This window comes from Heteronotia binoei, chromosome 5 (assembly GCF_032191835.1).
Source record: "Heteronotia binoei isolate CCM8104 ecotype False Entrance Well chromosome 5, APGP_CSIRO_Hbin_v1, whole genome shotgun sequence".
In the NCBI taxonomy this organism is placed as follows: domain Eukaryota; kingdom Metazoa; phylum Chordata; class Lepidosauria; order Squamata; family Gekkonidae; genus Heteronotia; species Heteronotia binoei.
This window is the reverse complement of record NC_083227.1, coordinates 166,646,545-166,662,404: the sequence shown is the minus strand read 5'-3', so window position 1 is coordinate 166,662,404 and position 15,860 is coordinate 166,646,545. Positions and strand designations below refer to the sequence as shown.

The window sequence follows — 15,860 nt, the reverse complement described above, 5'->3', positions numbered from 1 at the left end:
TCTATCTGAAGTACATTTGCTTAGAATTTTTTAAAAGGCTCTTGAGCCAGGCATGCATGAACACAAATGTTTAAAATTGGAAAATAAGAAAATTTAATCCCACTCTGAAGTTTTGTGCAGTGAGTTGAAAAAGCCATTAAGCAGTTAATGCCCTATCATTTTCTAATTACAGCATATACCCAATGCTAATCAAGAACAATGTTGGAAAGGCCTCCTGTCAAATAATGTTCTGTCCACAATTCATGCCAAAACTGTGAAATCTGTGCCTGATTTTTGGTGGGGGGGGGGGGTGCTTGGGAAGTAATGGATATGGTAAGATTCATGAAAATTTAAATCCTGTGCAAATGAGCTCAACATCGTGCTAAATGCAAGGAAAACGAAATGAAGACGTTTGCCTAAAGGAAGAGTTTACACCGATCACCACGTACAGTTTTGCCTGCTTGGAGATGCGTCTGCAATGCCCACCGAATTACTTCCGGGGTGGGGGTGGGGGTGGGGGCGACGGCGGAGGAAAGGATTTAAGTGGCAACATTAAGTTAATAATCCCTACCTATTTCAAATGTTCTGAAACTCAAGCCACCTGCTTCTTACCATGTCCGATGTGAACAAAGGATAAAACACAAGCAGATTGTACTGGATACGAAACAAAGTGCCTTCCTCAAAGAAGCTGAACATGGCCAGAAACAATGAAGGGGCAATGGAGAAGGAATGTCTAGCTAGACAAAACATAGCCTTCATTTGGAAGGCTTTCATTCTTTGCTCGGTATAAAGCATTCACAAGGAGACAACAGAATGGTAAGCATCCGTTTCACCCAAGCTTTAGGGTCAATTCACATGTGACCTTTTTTTCAGCATGTGTATGTACTAAAAAAAGAAAATGCATACGAAAAAAGAAATTAACTCAGATCATTCACACTGCACAAACACACCACAGGGTATTTGTGACTGGCTGACTGTTGTCTGAGGTATGTACCCAATATGGAAAAATACTGACACTGGGAACCCATTTGCATGATGCCAGAAGGGGAAAGGGCCCAAGCAAAAGATCTGCATCCACCAGCACCACCACCTCTGCTGCCGGATCACTGGAGTGACCCCATTACTTAATCATAGTTGAGATTTGCTTGTTAAACATAAACATTAAAAAAATAACCATAACAGTGACGTCTTCTTGAGAACACTCAGGATCTATATACAGCCAAGGAAGGAAGGAAGGAAGGAAGGAAGGAAGGAAGGAAGGAAGGAAGGAAGGAAGGAAGGAAGGAAGGAAGGAAGGAGACAGTGATGGAGAGAGATGGATTAGAGCTGCTGTGCTCAGATGGCAACAACTTCCCTCTGCACAGTTTCCTCAACAGTAAATGCTCCCCCGCATGCTTTTAATCCCAGTAAGTGGGGGGAGGTGGGGGAAGAGACATGGTTGAAATCCAATCTGTTATGAATTCACTGTTTTCCAGCGCTGCACTTGATCTTAGCCAGCACTATAATCCAGATCAACTTTCCCCCCCCATTAGGTGCTTTCATATCAATCATACGTCTCTGTAATGGGGTGGGCAACATACGGCTTGTGGACTTTTAAAAGAGGGAAACACCAGCCAACTTTTATTTTAAACCTAAGTAGTTTACTACTTTAAGCGAAAAGCATGACAAAAGTATAACTGAGCAGCTCGACAGAAAAGGAAACCACAACATTCTGCCAAAATATTATTCTCCCCTCCCTGCTCATGTTATGACTTTGAAGGGGCCAGATGAAATTAGCCAGACAAGTTAGCCACGACTTGCCATACTTTCTAAAGTGCCAGGAACCATCCTGCAACACACACACACACACACACACACACAGCATACAGGTTCCTGGATCGTACAGAATTACCTGCAATTGAAATGTAAGGTTGAGAGAGGATTGCTGGCAGCCCCGTTTACTCAGAACTCTGCTTGTCAACACAGACTGCAGAGATGGACAGCTATGAACTTATGACTTGCACATACCATCATGGAAGGGGCTGTTTCATCCATTAGGTAGGAGGGGAGTCCCTTGTGTCCACAGCGAATGCAGAAATGTGCAAAAGGGAAGTACATTCTTTAAAAACTTGTGCCCTTAACCAGCTCCAGTGTCTTACAATGTGCTTTCAGGCAAAGTTCATGAGTAGCTTTCTTTCCCACACTGTAGAGGGTAATGGAGGCATCCAGTGGGAAAACGGAAACTAGTCTTTCCCTTGATATGCAAATCAGCCCAGAGATGATTTGGGTGCTAATCTTATCTACTGTCAGGAGGAGCTCAACTAGCTAAGACCAGTCAGCCAGTTTGTAAATCACTCCAGAGTGTTCAGTATCGCAGGTAAGTGCAGTCTACGTGGCCTTGTGTCACTGCAAGAGGTAACGGAGCTTCTGCTCCCCCCCACACCACTGCAAAAAAACATAAGGAGTTGAGCACACCCGTGTAAGGCCTGAGAGAAAGCCTCAATGAGGATAGACAGGGAGAAGTGCCAAAAGGATATGGGAACAAGGAGAATAATCAACAGGGGACTTGTCTGGGCAAGGCTGGCTTCCAAAAACACAAGTTAAAACACAAGACTAATAGCAGCACATGGTCCTAGAGAACAACCAGCATCCATGCGCACATATATACATGCAAGAAACCCGAGACCAAGATAAAATATTCCTGGCCGCATATGCTATACATAACACCCCTCCCCCCCAATGAATTCTTCATGAACCAGAAGACAGGAAAAGGCACCCCAAACAGGATGAGGTACAAGCATCTCTAACTAAAAAAACCAAGCAGATGTTAGTCTTCCCTCACTGCAGAGGGCTCACAGTCAATGTTCCCTCTAAGCTGCAGAGCAAAAATTCTACTTTGTGAGCTGCTGGCATTAAAGTTGTGAGCTCCTGCAGAAATCAGTGTGCTCTGAGGCCATCCTTCCTGAGCTAAGGTGTGAGCTAAAAATCTGTGAGCTAGTTCACACAACCTCAGCTTAGAGGGAACACTGCTCACAGTACAAGAGGACCAGATGGCATCTCGGCATGCTGGGGCAGAGTACTAAATGGCTCTGTCAGGCCAGAACACAGGGGCAACCCTTTTTGACGAAGCAGAGAATTGGGCTGCCAGCGATGTCCCTGAGCAGACAGTTTATTACTGTTTCTAAGCGAGGCTTGCATCTTCATGCAAAAATTTTAAGGTAGGAACATTCCCATCCCAAGTCGATGCTATGGCAACAGCAGGTATTGCAGACCTGAGGGCTCTATGTGAACTTGGAAGCTACACCACGCCCCCCCACCATGTGATTGGCACTAACTTCAAGCAGATGTACCTGACTTGGCAGGAAAAAACCTACCTCACCAGGAAGGAAACTTCCATTGCGGGGATCATGGATTTTTGTTATTGCTAGAGGTAAGTGGATGATCGGTTTGGAGGGAGGTATTCTCACAAGAACAAAGTTATCAAATATCTATTTAGCTAATTTTCATAAGGCACCCTCTAGCTGAGCATTTCCCAATTTCATGTCTGTGAGCCGCCCTGAGCCCGCCTTCTGGTGGGGGAGGGCGGGATATAAAAATAAAATTTGCTTTGCTTTGCTTTGAAGGTTCCGCACTGAATGTGGGCTGTGACGGCTATGAAAGAGGGTCCCGGGTTTTTGCGGTTTTACTGATTTTGCCATGCTCTGTTTTATTTCAGCAGGTCACGCCACATCAAGTAAATTTGGACTTGCGGGTACCCACCACTTGCAGGAACCAGAACCAGGGGCACAGCCAAGATTTTTTTTAGGCTGGGGGACTTTTTAAAAAATTGGGGGCACTTGAAATTTTTTAAAAGCCCAGGTCTCCCGTTCCTGTCCCACTCTGCTTGGCATACGGCAGGTCCAGGGGTTCAGGTACCATCTCTAGTGGCAGGATCCCTCCCTCCCTCTCCAAGCCTGGAGCAAATGGGTCTCCTTCCCCCACCTTGGCTGGTCAATGATGGGGTGGAGGGTCCAGGGCTCCTTCTGCAGCAGGAGACGCGTACAACTCAAAGTGCTTGACAGAGCAGGAGGGAAGAGAGAGGCTGGGCTGGCAAGCTGGGTCTTCCTGCTTTCGCAGCTCTGAGCCAGCTGCAGGAGCACAAAGACCTGCCGCAGCTACCTCTCACCCTCCTTTTCTGCTCCGTTGGGTCGGGCCCTAGACAGGAAGTCGGGGTGGAGGACCCCCTGTAGCTATGGGCCTGGCCAGAACCATGACTCTAACGGAAGCTCAAACTCCCAAATCAGGATTATTTATAGAGATCAGACATTAGCAAAATGTTGGTAATATCAAAAGGCATAATCCGGTAACTGTAATAGATTTGTAGGACAAAATAACTGAAATATAAAGTAAAGGTAGTCCCCTGTGCAAGCACCAGTCGTTTTCGACTCTGGGGTGACGTGGCTTTCACGGCAGACTTTTTACGGGGTGGTTTGCCATTGCCTTCCCCAGTCAGCTACACTTTCCCTTCAGCAAGCTGGGGACTCATTTTACCAACCTCGAAAGAATGGAAGGCTGAGTCAACCTGGAGCCGGCTACCTGAACCAGCTTCCGCTGGGATCGAATTCAGGTCGTGAGCAGAGGGCTCCGACTGCAGTACTGCAGCTTTACCACTCTGCGCCACGGGGCTCTCTAAAATATAAAAAGGGTTTAATTGTATTGTTTTTAGTAGTCTGCACTCTCCCCAGCCGAATAATCAAGTCCTTGACACCTTCCCACAACTATGCCTCCTAATCCTTTTAATAGCAGCAATTATGCTGTAAGATTTGAACACAAGAATGTTTCACCAAGACTCATTGTGCCGTCTTGAGTAGAGTCTCACCTCAGCCTGTTGACTTCAGTGGGCATAGAAGGGTGAAACTCGGTTTACAATGGCACAATGAAAGTTTAACACAAGATGGACTTTCAATATGCCTATAAATATTTGTTTCACATTATTTGGAAACATCAGGAGCTCCCGGTAGGGCCATCACCAAGGCAAAAAAACTATGGGGGAGGGACAGTGGCTCAGTGGTAGAGCATCTGCTTGGGAAGCAGAAGGTCCCAGGTTCCATCCCTGGCATCTCCAAAAAGAAGAAGAAGAAGATGAAGATATTGGATTTATATCCCGCCCTCCACTCCGAAGAGTCTCAGAGCGGCTCACAATCTCCTTTACCTTCCTCCCCCACAACAGACACCCTGTGAGGTGGATGGGGCTGAGAGGGCTCTCACAGCAGCTGCCCTTTCAAGGACAACCTCTGCCAGAGCTATGGCTGACCCAAGGCCATTCCAGCAGGTGCAAGTGGAGGAGTGGGGAATCAAACCCGGTTCTCCCAGATAAGAGTCCGCACACTTAACCACTACACCAAACTGGCTCTACACCAAAAAGGGTCCAGGCAAACAGGTGTGAAAAACCTCCGCTTGAGGCCCTGGAGAGCCGCTGCCAGTCTGAGTAGACAATACTGACTTTGATGGACCAAGGGTCTGATTCAGTATAAGGCAGTTTCATATGTCCACATGGCAGTACTACCTCTTTTCATTAAGCACATAAGAAAAGTCCTGCTGGATCAGACCAATAGTCCAGCATCTTCTCTCACACGGTGGCCAAGCAGTTCATCTGGAGGGCCCACAACGTTATGCTGAGGCCTTCCCTAATGTTGCTTCTTGGCTTTGGGATTCAAAGGATTAGGGCCTCTGAATGTGGAGGTACCCCTCAGTCACCAGGGCTAGCAGCCATTGATACTTATCCTCCATGAATCTAATCTCCGCTCTACAAAACAAGTGTTAGACTAGGATCTGGGAGTCCCACATTCAAATCCTCACTGGGCTATGGAAGCTTGCTGAGTGATCTTGGGCCAGTCACACTCTCTCAGCCTAACCTACCTCACAGGGTTAATGTGAAGACAGAATGGATGAGAGGAGAATGGTGTAAGCTGCTTTGGGTTCCCACTGGGGAGAAAGGTGGGATATAAATAAAAATAAATAAATTATCTATTTGAATTCTAGGAATGTTGTCGAAAGATTACAGCTCAATCGTGAGCATGCATTTACTTGCCAAGTAAAGGGGCATTCATTCTGTGTCTGCAAACTTTTTTAGGGCATCACAGGCCACTATAGTAACGTACTATTTTTTTTTTGTATTTTTAAAATCCAGTGTATATTAGAGGAAAGAACGTTTGAATGATGGACTATTTAATACCATGCCCAGAGTAAATTATATATGCCTTTCTTGCAGAGGTTTTTCTCCCTTAAGCAGCTCACCACCATTACAAGAAAGACTGATTAAAACAAAGCAAGCAGAAGTGAGGAAAGAAAAGACAGCCAATTTAATCAAACCTTCAGTCTCAGAGTCCGGTGAATCTCTGCTGCAAGGTCTCCTTTCCACCACGGCTCCTCCATCTTGATACCTCCCATCCAAATAATAGTGTGTGTGGGGGGGAGGCAACACCTGAGGCAAGAAACAAATGAAGAGAATGTGTTTAATCTTAAAAAAAGGAAGCAGATCCACAATTTCACAAAACCTGATTTGCCCCAAGTTGATACCCCCCCAATGAAAACAAAAAAACCAAAACAAGGATACATCCGGAAACAGACACATCAATACCACATAAGGCGCCTTAAAAAGGTAAAGGTAGTCCCCTGTGCAAGCACCAGTCGTTTCAACTCTGGGGTGACATTGCTTTCACAACGTTTTTACAGGGTGGCTTGCCCTCGCCTTCCCCAGTCAGCTACACTTTCTTCCCAGCAAGCTGGGGACTCATTTTACCGACCTCGGAAGGATGGAAGGCTGAGTCAACCTGGAGCCGGCTACCTGCACCAGCTTCCGCTGGGCTCGAACTCAGGTCCCCAAGCAGAGGGCTCCCACTGCAGTGCTGCAGCTTTCCCAGCACTTTCACGGCAGACTTTTTACGGGGTGGCTTGCCATTGCCTTCCCCAGTCAGCTACACTTTCCCTTCAGCAAGCTGGGGACTCATTTTACCAACCTCGGAAGGATGGAAGGCTGAGTCAACCTGGAGCCGGCTACCTGCACCAGCTTCCGCTGGGGGATCGAACTCAGGTCCTGAAGCAGAGGGCTCCCACTGCAGTGCTGCAGCTTTCCCAGCACTTTCACGGCAGACTTTTTACGGGGTGGCTTGCCATTGCCTTCCCCAGTCAGCTACACTTTCCCTTCAGCAAGCTGGGGACTCATTTTACCAACCTCGGAAGGATGGAAGGCTGAGTCAACCTGGAGCCGGCTACCTGCACCAGCTTCCGCTGGGGGATCGAACTCAGGTCCTGAAGCAGAGGGCTCCCACCGCAGTGCTGCAGCTTCCCCACTCTGCGCCACGGGGCTCTTCTAAGGGACCCGAACCAGATCACTGAGCTGCTAAAGCACCTGCAAAGTTCTTCTAATGCTTACAAAGAACCACTACGGCAAAGGAAGGGCTCCCAAAGGAAATGCTTGGTCGGGTTACCTGCAGGATTAGCCCGGCGCCCGCCAGTCAAGCCCGGCTTCAGCCCGATTGTTACAAATCCCCCTCCCAGCGCCTTTTCCGAAGAGAAACTCCCCGCCCCCGGCAACAGACGCGAGGCGCTGGGCTGCCTCCACGGCCACGGATCTGAACTGCAACACAAGTGATTGCAACACTGCAGACTGAAGCCTCCACCCCAGCCCGGAAGGCGAAATGCAAGCGACCCCGCTCCCCCCCCAGCCTCTACTAGCAGCCGGACGCTGCCCCCGGGGAACGACGTGCCGCCCAAAACGTGGTCAACCCACCTCTCCCCCCCCTCCAAAAAAATCTCTGATCTGCATGCAATGAAAGGCGCACTCATTCGCTAGGAAGATCCCATCGCCAGTGTTGCACTACACACGCGCGCACCCCGAGCCCATGAGGCGTCTGGGCGCTGTGGTCCTTCCCGCTTCCGTTTCTCCTCTTGCACTAGGGTGGCCAATCCCCAGGTGGGGGCAGGGGATCCCCCAGTTTGGAGACATCCCCCCTCTCCCACTTCAGGGTGGTCAGAAAGGGGAGGGGAGGGAAATGGCTGCTGGGGACTCTATTATTCCCTAAGGAGATTTATTCCCATAGAAAATCATGGAGAATTGATCTGTGGGGCTCTGGGGGGGGCTGTTTTTGGGGGCAGAGGCACCAAATTTTCAGTATAGCATCTAGTGCCTCTCCCCAAAATGCTCCCCAAGTTTCAAAAAGATTGGACCAGGGGGTCCAATTCTATGAGCCCCAAAAGAAGGTGCCCCGATCCTTCTTTATTTCCTATGGAAGGAAGGCATTTAAAAAGGTGTGCCGTCCCTTTAAATGTGATGGCCAGAACTCCCTTTGGAGTTCAATTATGCTTGTCACAGCCTTGATCTTGGCTCCACCCCTAATGTCTCCTGGCTCCACCCCCAAAGTCTCCTGGCTGCACCCCCAAAGTCCCCAGATATTTCTTGAATTGGACTTGGCAACCCTAGGAGGGGGGCTGTTTTTTGGGATAGAGGCACCAAAATTTCAGAATAGCATTCAGTGCCTCTCCCCAAAATACCCCCCGTGTTTCAAAAAGATTGGACCAGGGTGTCCAATTCTATGAGCCCCCAAAGAAGGTGCCCCTATCCTTCGTTATTTCCTATGGAAGGAAGGCATTGAAAAGGTGTGCCGTCTCTTTAAATGTGACGGCCCGAACTCCCTTTGGAGCTCAATTATGCTTGTCACAGCCTTGATCTTGGCTCCATCCCCAAAGTCTCCTAGCTCCACCTCCGAAGTCCCCAGATATTTCTTGAATTGGACTTGGCAACCCTATCTCGCACCATATTTCTACTTGAGTAGCTATGGGCCGGCTCACTCAGTTTGCATTTAACCGCCTCATTCATTGCCGATCTCTGTTGTGTGCTGAACCGGTTGGTGAGCTGCCTTATGGAGAGTTCGCCTTCTGACAATGCCATTTTAGCAGCCCTGAGCCTCGGCCCCAGAGTCTCATGCTCTGTCTCAGGCGCGGGAGACAACAGGCCCAGACGAGGGGACACTTGTTGCTTGTTGGATGATGAAAAAATGTGTAAGCTTCGTTGAGGCAGCTCGTCGTATATAAATAATGTACTGTGACTCATGCCTCGCAGATCAGTTGTGCCTATTAATTTTTTTTTTTAAACCATTCCACTTTTCCAAAATATTTGGCCCTCGTGGATTACAAAATCCCTAAACAAATACAACCGATTTTGGCCTTGCCTATATAATGGCATACAAATAGGAAACTAGCAGTACAGGCTTACTTCGAATAAACGTGGCTTGTCCTTGAGAACGGACTGCTGAACGATTGCAATGAAGCCGAGCATGGATGTGTCCTATAACGCAATCCCAATAAACAGGGGTCATTTTGTAGAAAAAGAGGTGTTGGGGCTCATTAGCATAACATTTGCATATGCCACACACCCCTGACATCACTGGAAGAGGTACAAAATTATACAGCTCAGCATCTGCCTTAAAAGGCTTCTTGAATTATTGCCATAATAAAACCTTAACTCCCATCACGCTTTTAAAATTACTTGTTCCTATGTGGCTACGGTGGCCTGATGAAGATTTACATTTTGTCTGCTTCATATGTTTGGGTTATGTTCCCTTTTTTTGTGGGGAAAAATATTAGAAAGCTTGTCAAATCTTAAGAGTTCAGCAAAATTCTAACGGGAGGTTTGAACAAGGGCGCCCAGAACCAAGTAATTTTTTTGGGGGGGGGGGAGAGGCGGAGCATAATAAAATTTAGACGTTCCTGAGCTCCACTCCTGCGAATTCCTGCCCAAAATGAGGCATGACGTTTAACATGTCCCCCATCCGCTTAGGTGTTTTGCAATAACAAAATAAAAACAAAACAAGGACTTAATTACTGTTAGCCGCATTTTGTGAGATTTCTCATCTCTAGATTTTCCGGGCAATCTTTCAGTTCAGTTCCCCCTTTGCTATTTCACCATTTTCCGTTGTGAGGAAAGCAAGCTCACAGGAGCGTCGAACTCATTTGTTACGAGGGCCGGATCTCAGTCCAACCCAACATGGCCGGCATAAATGAGACCTTGTTGGGCCAGGCCATGTCAGGCCGGGCCATGTGTGTACCTATTTAAGATTAAGTAGCAGAGATATAAACTTGATAAAGACTACAAATACAATCAAATATATATATTTAAAGAACTTAAAACTTGCTTAAAACGTTAGCACTCATTGGTCTTAAAGATGCTTTGCATTTCTCCCATGGGATCCAGGAAACTAGGCAAAGGAAGCTATGGCTCTTTCCTTCCTTCCCCAGGGGACGGGAGGGGGGGGGAAGAGCCTCAGCCAATAGAAGGAAGAGAGGCTTGGTTCAGTAGCTTTGCTGTACGATTGAGAGAGCCTGGAAAAACAAGCTCTGCCTCCTCCCCCCCCCTTTATCTCCAAGGAAGGAGCCTCGGCCAATGGAGAAAATAGAGGTTTTGCTCAGTAGCTCCTGTGCAATTGAGTGAGTCTGGCAAAGCAAACTGTTATGCAGGAGGAAACAGAGAGGGAGAAGGAAGCAGATGGCCCAGTTGCTTGGGGGGGCTGATTGTGCCCCCAGACTGCAGGTTTGACACCTTTAATGTAGTACATCTACATCACCAGTATTACTTTTGTATTCATAACTGTCATGCTTTCCTACTAAGAATACTGAGATTTGTGGATTGATAAGTATGCTGAATAATGTTTAATATGGCTGTTTGCAAACTTGAGCAACTCAAGGGCCTCCATTTTGATTTAAATTTGTTTGCTTGCATCCACCAAACACTGGACAGCTCTCTAGTGTTTGGGAAGCCATACATGCCTTATGGAGACCTCCTCCTCTGGTGTCCTCAGACCAATACAGTGAGAACCAGATAAAATCAAATTTAACTAAAATGTTTATAATATTGTCTGTACCTGGCCTACACACTCGGCTTTTAGAGGATAGATAATTCTAGAGGGACACAGCTTAAAAGACCAAGATCCAAGTTCAAATGAAACTCACCCTTTGATTGGAAAGGTCTTTCCACTGGAGACAGCAAGAAACTTTCTTATTGGTTAATAACTTCAAGCACCACGGAAAACTTTCAGAGCTGCTGACAGAAAGAAGACAGGCATCAGACAGAACCTGACCACCTGGTATTCGGCTAAAAACTGCCATTAGTTATTATTGTTTATGGACATAGAGTAGTGTCTCTCTTTTTTATACCGAAATCCTCAGAATTTGGAAAACCACTTCAGTTTTATGCCTGAAGTAACCATGATGATGACCTGAGTTCGATCCTGGCGGAAGCTGGGTTCAGGTAGCCAGTTCAAGATTGACTCAGCCTTCCATCCTTCCGAGGTCGGTAAAATGAGTATCCAGCTTGCTGGAGGTAAAGTGTAGGTGACTGGGGAAGGCAATGACAAACCACCCCATAAAAAGTCTGCAGTGAAAACGTCGTGATGTGACGTCACTCCAGAGTCGGAAACTACTGGTGCTGGTACCGGGGACTACCGTTACCTTTAACCATGATGGTGGTGTTCAGTAGACTACAGAAATATGTTCTCTGGGATAACGTGGCTGCTTTGGAGGAGGAGCACAATATAGCATTGTACCCTGCTGGGGTCCTTCCCCTCCCCAAACCCCGCACTCCCCAGTTTCCATCCACAAATCTCCAAGAATTTTTCAGCCTGGAGTTGGCAGTCACAGAACTGCACCCAGTGTTACTCAGTGAAATAGACTTGTAGCAGGTAACAAGCAACTTTTATTATGTTTTATTGGTTTCCCATGCAAATGCTATCCAGACCAAAAGGTTTCCCACACAAATGCTATCCAGACCAAAAGATTTGCTTATTACCCTATTTTGCCATTGGATCCTAACTTTGTATCACTTTAAATTCTTAGCCACTACCCACCACTTATATGTAAATTCTGCTCACTGTACCCCATTCCCTCGTTTGAAGAAGTATGCATGCATATGGGAGCTTACATTCTGAATAAAACTTTGTTGGTTTTAAAGGCACATGATTTACCTCACCTCACAAGTTACTGATTGTGTATTTCCTACATTCAAACTGACAGAAATAATGGGATACTAGAGCATATACATTTTTGGGGGGCTACTCTCTTGAAGCCTATAGAAATCTATATCTAGAACATCACTCTATCCTTAAATAGGGTTTCCCAGCCTCCCACTGGGGGCGGGGGTTCCCTGCCCCCCCAAAGCTCCATTGTGCCTGGCATGATGATGTCACCTGGAAGTAACATCATTGCACCGGGCATGAGTGTATGTGTGTGTGTGGGGGGGTAAGGTTTCCAGCTCCAGGTTGGGAAACTCCTGGAGATTTGGGAGTGGAACCTGGGGAGGACAGGGACCTCAGTGGAGTAGGATGCCAGAGTCCACCCTCCAAAGCATCCATTTTCTCCAGGGAAATTGATCTCTGCAGTTTGGAGATGAGCTGTATTTCTTGGGGATCCCGAGATCCCAATTGGAGGCTGAAATCGCTAATCCTGGCCTTCTTTCCCCTGTCCCAGGTTCCGTGTGGCTTGCTTCAGCCTTTAGCCTTCCTGTGTCTTGGGGCCTCTGCTGCTGTTCCCTCTCGCTGGTGAGCCTTCTGCCAGCTCTGTGCTGGGAAACACCTGAATATTTTGGGGGTGGAGCCAGCAGGAGGCAGGGGTTGGGAAGGGGAGGGACCTCAATGGGGTATAATATCTACCTTCCAAAGTGGCCATCCCTGTCACCTGGAGATCAATTGAAGTCCCAGGAGAAATGTTCTCTCTAATCCCGCCCTCCCCATTGAGTGGAACAGTTCACACAACCTGAGCACAGTATAACTGCTGTAATCTTAACATTGGCAATAGGAACTGCAAGGCCCTGCGCAGTTCCAGGTTGCTGAGCTGTGTTAATGAGTGGCCGCTAGGCTTCCCAACCCTCCCGCCCTGGCGGGGGACCCCAGGATTTCCACCCTGCTCCCCAAAAAAACGGAAGCGGGGGGAGGGGGGGAACGGCGCCAGGGAGCATGGCGAGCCGCCCCATCCCGGAGCGGGTGAGGCCGCAGTGCCGTGCTGCCGCCGCCCCCTCCCTGCCCACCGCAGCTGCTCCTCCGAGATGGGCCCAGGCTGAGCCCATCTCGGAGGAGCAGCCAAGAGGCGGCAGCAGTGCAGGCAAAACCAGGGGAGGGTGGAGGCAGGCCAGGAGCATGGCGAGCCGCGAATCTGGGCCCTTCTAGGACCCGGACTCGCGGCTCGCCATGCCCCCGGCCCGCCTCCACCCCCCCTCCGATTCCACCCCAGAGGCAGAGCGGAGCGGGTGAGGCCGCCGCACCGCTGCCACCTCTTCTCCGCTCACCGTGGCTGCTCCTCCGAGATGGGCTCAGGCTGAGCCCATCTCGGAGGAGCAGTCACGGTGAGCAGAGAAGAGGCGGCAGCTGCGCAGCGGCGTCGCCCGCTCCAAGACGGGGCGGCTGGCCACGCTCCCCGGCGCCGTTTCCCCCCTTCCCCCTAGCTCCACCCCAGTGTCTCCTGGCTCCACCCCAGTGTCTCCTGGCTCCACCCCCAAAGTCCCCAGATATTTCTGGGGTTGGACTTGGCAACCCTAGCGGCCACTCACACATACAGCTTAGAGGGAACACTGTTTAGGAGACCTCCAGCCACCACCTGCAGGTTGGCAATGGTAGACCCCACCCATCCTCTAGCCATGCTTTGCTGCTTTCTGGCTCAGCCATGTTGACTTCCGCTTGAGCTCTCTGAAGTGCTCCACCTTCGTCTGGGACCCATTTGTCTGTCCCCTACCCCACACCCTCCCTCCCTTCTTCCATTGTATCATTCTAACAACAACCCTGTGAAGTAGATTGGGCTGAGTGAGAGTGACCGGCCGAGGGTCACCCAGAGGGTCTTCCATGGCAGAACGGGCATTCACATCTGGATCTCCTAGATCCTTATTCAACACTCTGACAACTACGTCACATTGTCTCTTCTTCCCCTGCAAAGTGGAGAGCTTAGAAACAGTCATATTCCAGGGGTAGTCTATCTTAACAAACTTACTGGGTAGCAATGGTTTTAAATTAAAGCCTTACAAGAGAAACATCCTTAAGTATTGCAAAAATATTATTTAACAAGTTACCAAATAAATGAGATCTGTAGAAGGGCTACCTTCTTCCAGCTGTGTTGCTGAGCACTCCTGATAACTGCCTAACTGTCAAAGCAATAGAACCTTGGAATACCCAGCAGAAGCCTCTCTACCATTGCTTAGATGTATGTAGTCAGCACACCAAGCCAGGATGTTCTGGGATCACCCAGGCTACTTTTATTTATTATTATTGATCACACCATATTTATATCCCGCCCTCTCTGCAAGTGGCGGCTAACTGGCCAAAATGGCATCTAAGATCAAGTACAACATTAAAACATTAAAAACATAACACACAGTAGTGCTATACATCAAAACAGAATGGCAAGATTTTGAAAAAATCCTTTCTTAGTATGGAGACATGCTTGTACGACAAAGTAAAGCCAACAAGAAGGAAGGAAATTAACACCATTTCTTATCCACTTAGGTGTACAATTACAGCCCGTGAATATGAATATAACACAGAAGGTCTTACTTTAGAATTTAAGCCTCATTTTGAGACTTCTGTGTCTGATCTGAAGTCTCAAAATAGCATCTTTGGTATGTGAACAAAAAGCAGAGCTCGCTTATTAATCTGTATAAGATAAAGGGCATTTTCTGAAGTGACATAAAAGTAACTTTAATTATTAGCCCTCAATATATGATGAAATCACCTCTACTCTAGTTGATTTCCATTACCCTTATTCTGGGCACTGTCACATGTGATTCACCTGGGATTGTAGTTCTATGGTGATAAACGTAGATGGGATGCTATGCACTTAAAGTAATAATGTGTTCCAGTTGTTTGTAGATTACACAAAACATTAATAGAATCAGAGTTAGAAGGGGCCACACAGGCCATCTAGTCCAACACCCTACTCAATGCAGGATCATCCTAAAGCATCCCTGACAATGTTTATCCATCTGCTGCTTGACTGCCAGTGTCATTTTTTTAAAAAGCCATCTTATTCCACATCCAGCCTCAAATTATTGAAAAACCGCATTGCAATGATTCCCAGGTGCTCTTGGGTAGCAGGTTAAAAACTACTTCTATTGTAACTTGTGGAAACACTCAGGGATGTCATCGCAAAATCAACGTACTGATAGGGGAAGCTATCCTTTCTTAAGTTGCTTTTTTTGTTGGAGGATGTCTCCTTTTGGTTGGAGGAAGGCTTCAAGCTTTACTCGGTGGAGGAGGAAGACACCCTCAGTGGTACCTTCTGCAACTAAATAACAGTTGCGTCCATTTTACCCTTAGTGAAGCTTCGTGCAGGGGGTTGGAATAGATGACTCTGGAGGGTCATGTCGGAAGTGACATCATCACCTGGTGGTAAAGATTGCTGCCACCCTACAGTAAGTACTTGCTCCCCGTCTTCTGGGAGAGCCAGTTTGGTGTAGTGGTTAAGTGTGCGGACTCTTATCTGGGAGAACCGGGTTTGATTCCCCACTCCTCCACTTGCACCTGCTAGTATGGCCTTGGGTCAGCCATAGCTCTGGCAGAGGTTGTCCTTGAAAGGGCAGCTGCTGTGAGAGCCCTCTCCAGCCCCACCCACCTCACAGCGTGTCTGTTGTGGGGGAGGAAGATAGAGGAGATTGTGAGCCGCTCTGAGACTCTTCGGAGTGGAGGGCGGGATATAAATCCAATATCTTCTTCTTCTTCTTCTTCTGCTGGTTGCCAAAACAACAAATGACTAATGCAATTTAATTCCACCAAATGAAATGCTTAGCTCTTTTCCACAAAATCTTATTAGTCTTTACAGTGCCACAAGATTCCTATATACTGGAGTTAGGTTACTTCACGTAAGTAAGTACTCTGTGTTACCCCTAATTA

At 47.8% G+C, this 15,860-nt stretch overlaps 1 protein-coding gene across 1 annotated transcript in view; it reads right to left on the bottom strand.

Moving 5' to 3' along the window:
• CCNJL (cyclin J like) overlaps positions 1 to 6,418 on the bottom strand; it is a 39,821-nt gene extending 33,403 nt beyond the window's left edge. The window contains exon 1 of the mRNA XM_060240662.1: positions 6,310 to 6,418. Within this exon, the coding sequence (XP_060096645.1) occupies positions 6,310 to 6,387 (78 nt within the window). The 5' untranslated portion in view covers positions 6,388 to 6,418. The remainder of the gene's footprint in view (positions 1 to 6,309) is intronic.
• Positions 6,419 to 15,860: the final 9,442 nt, after the last annotated feature.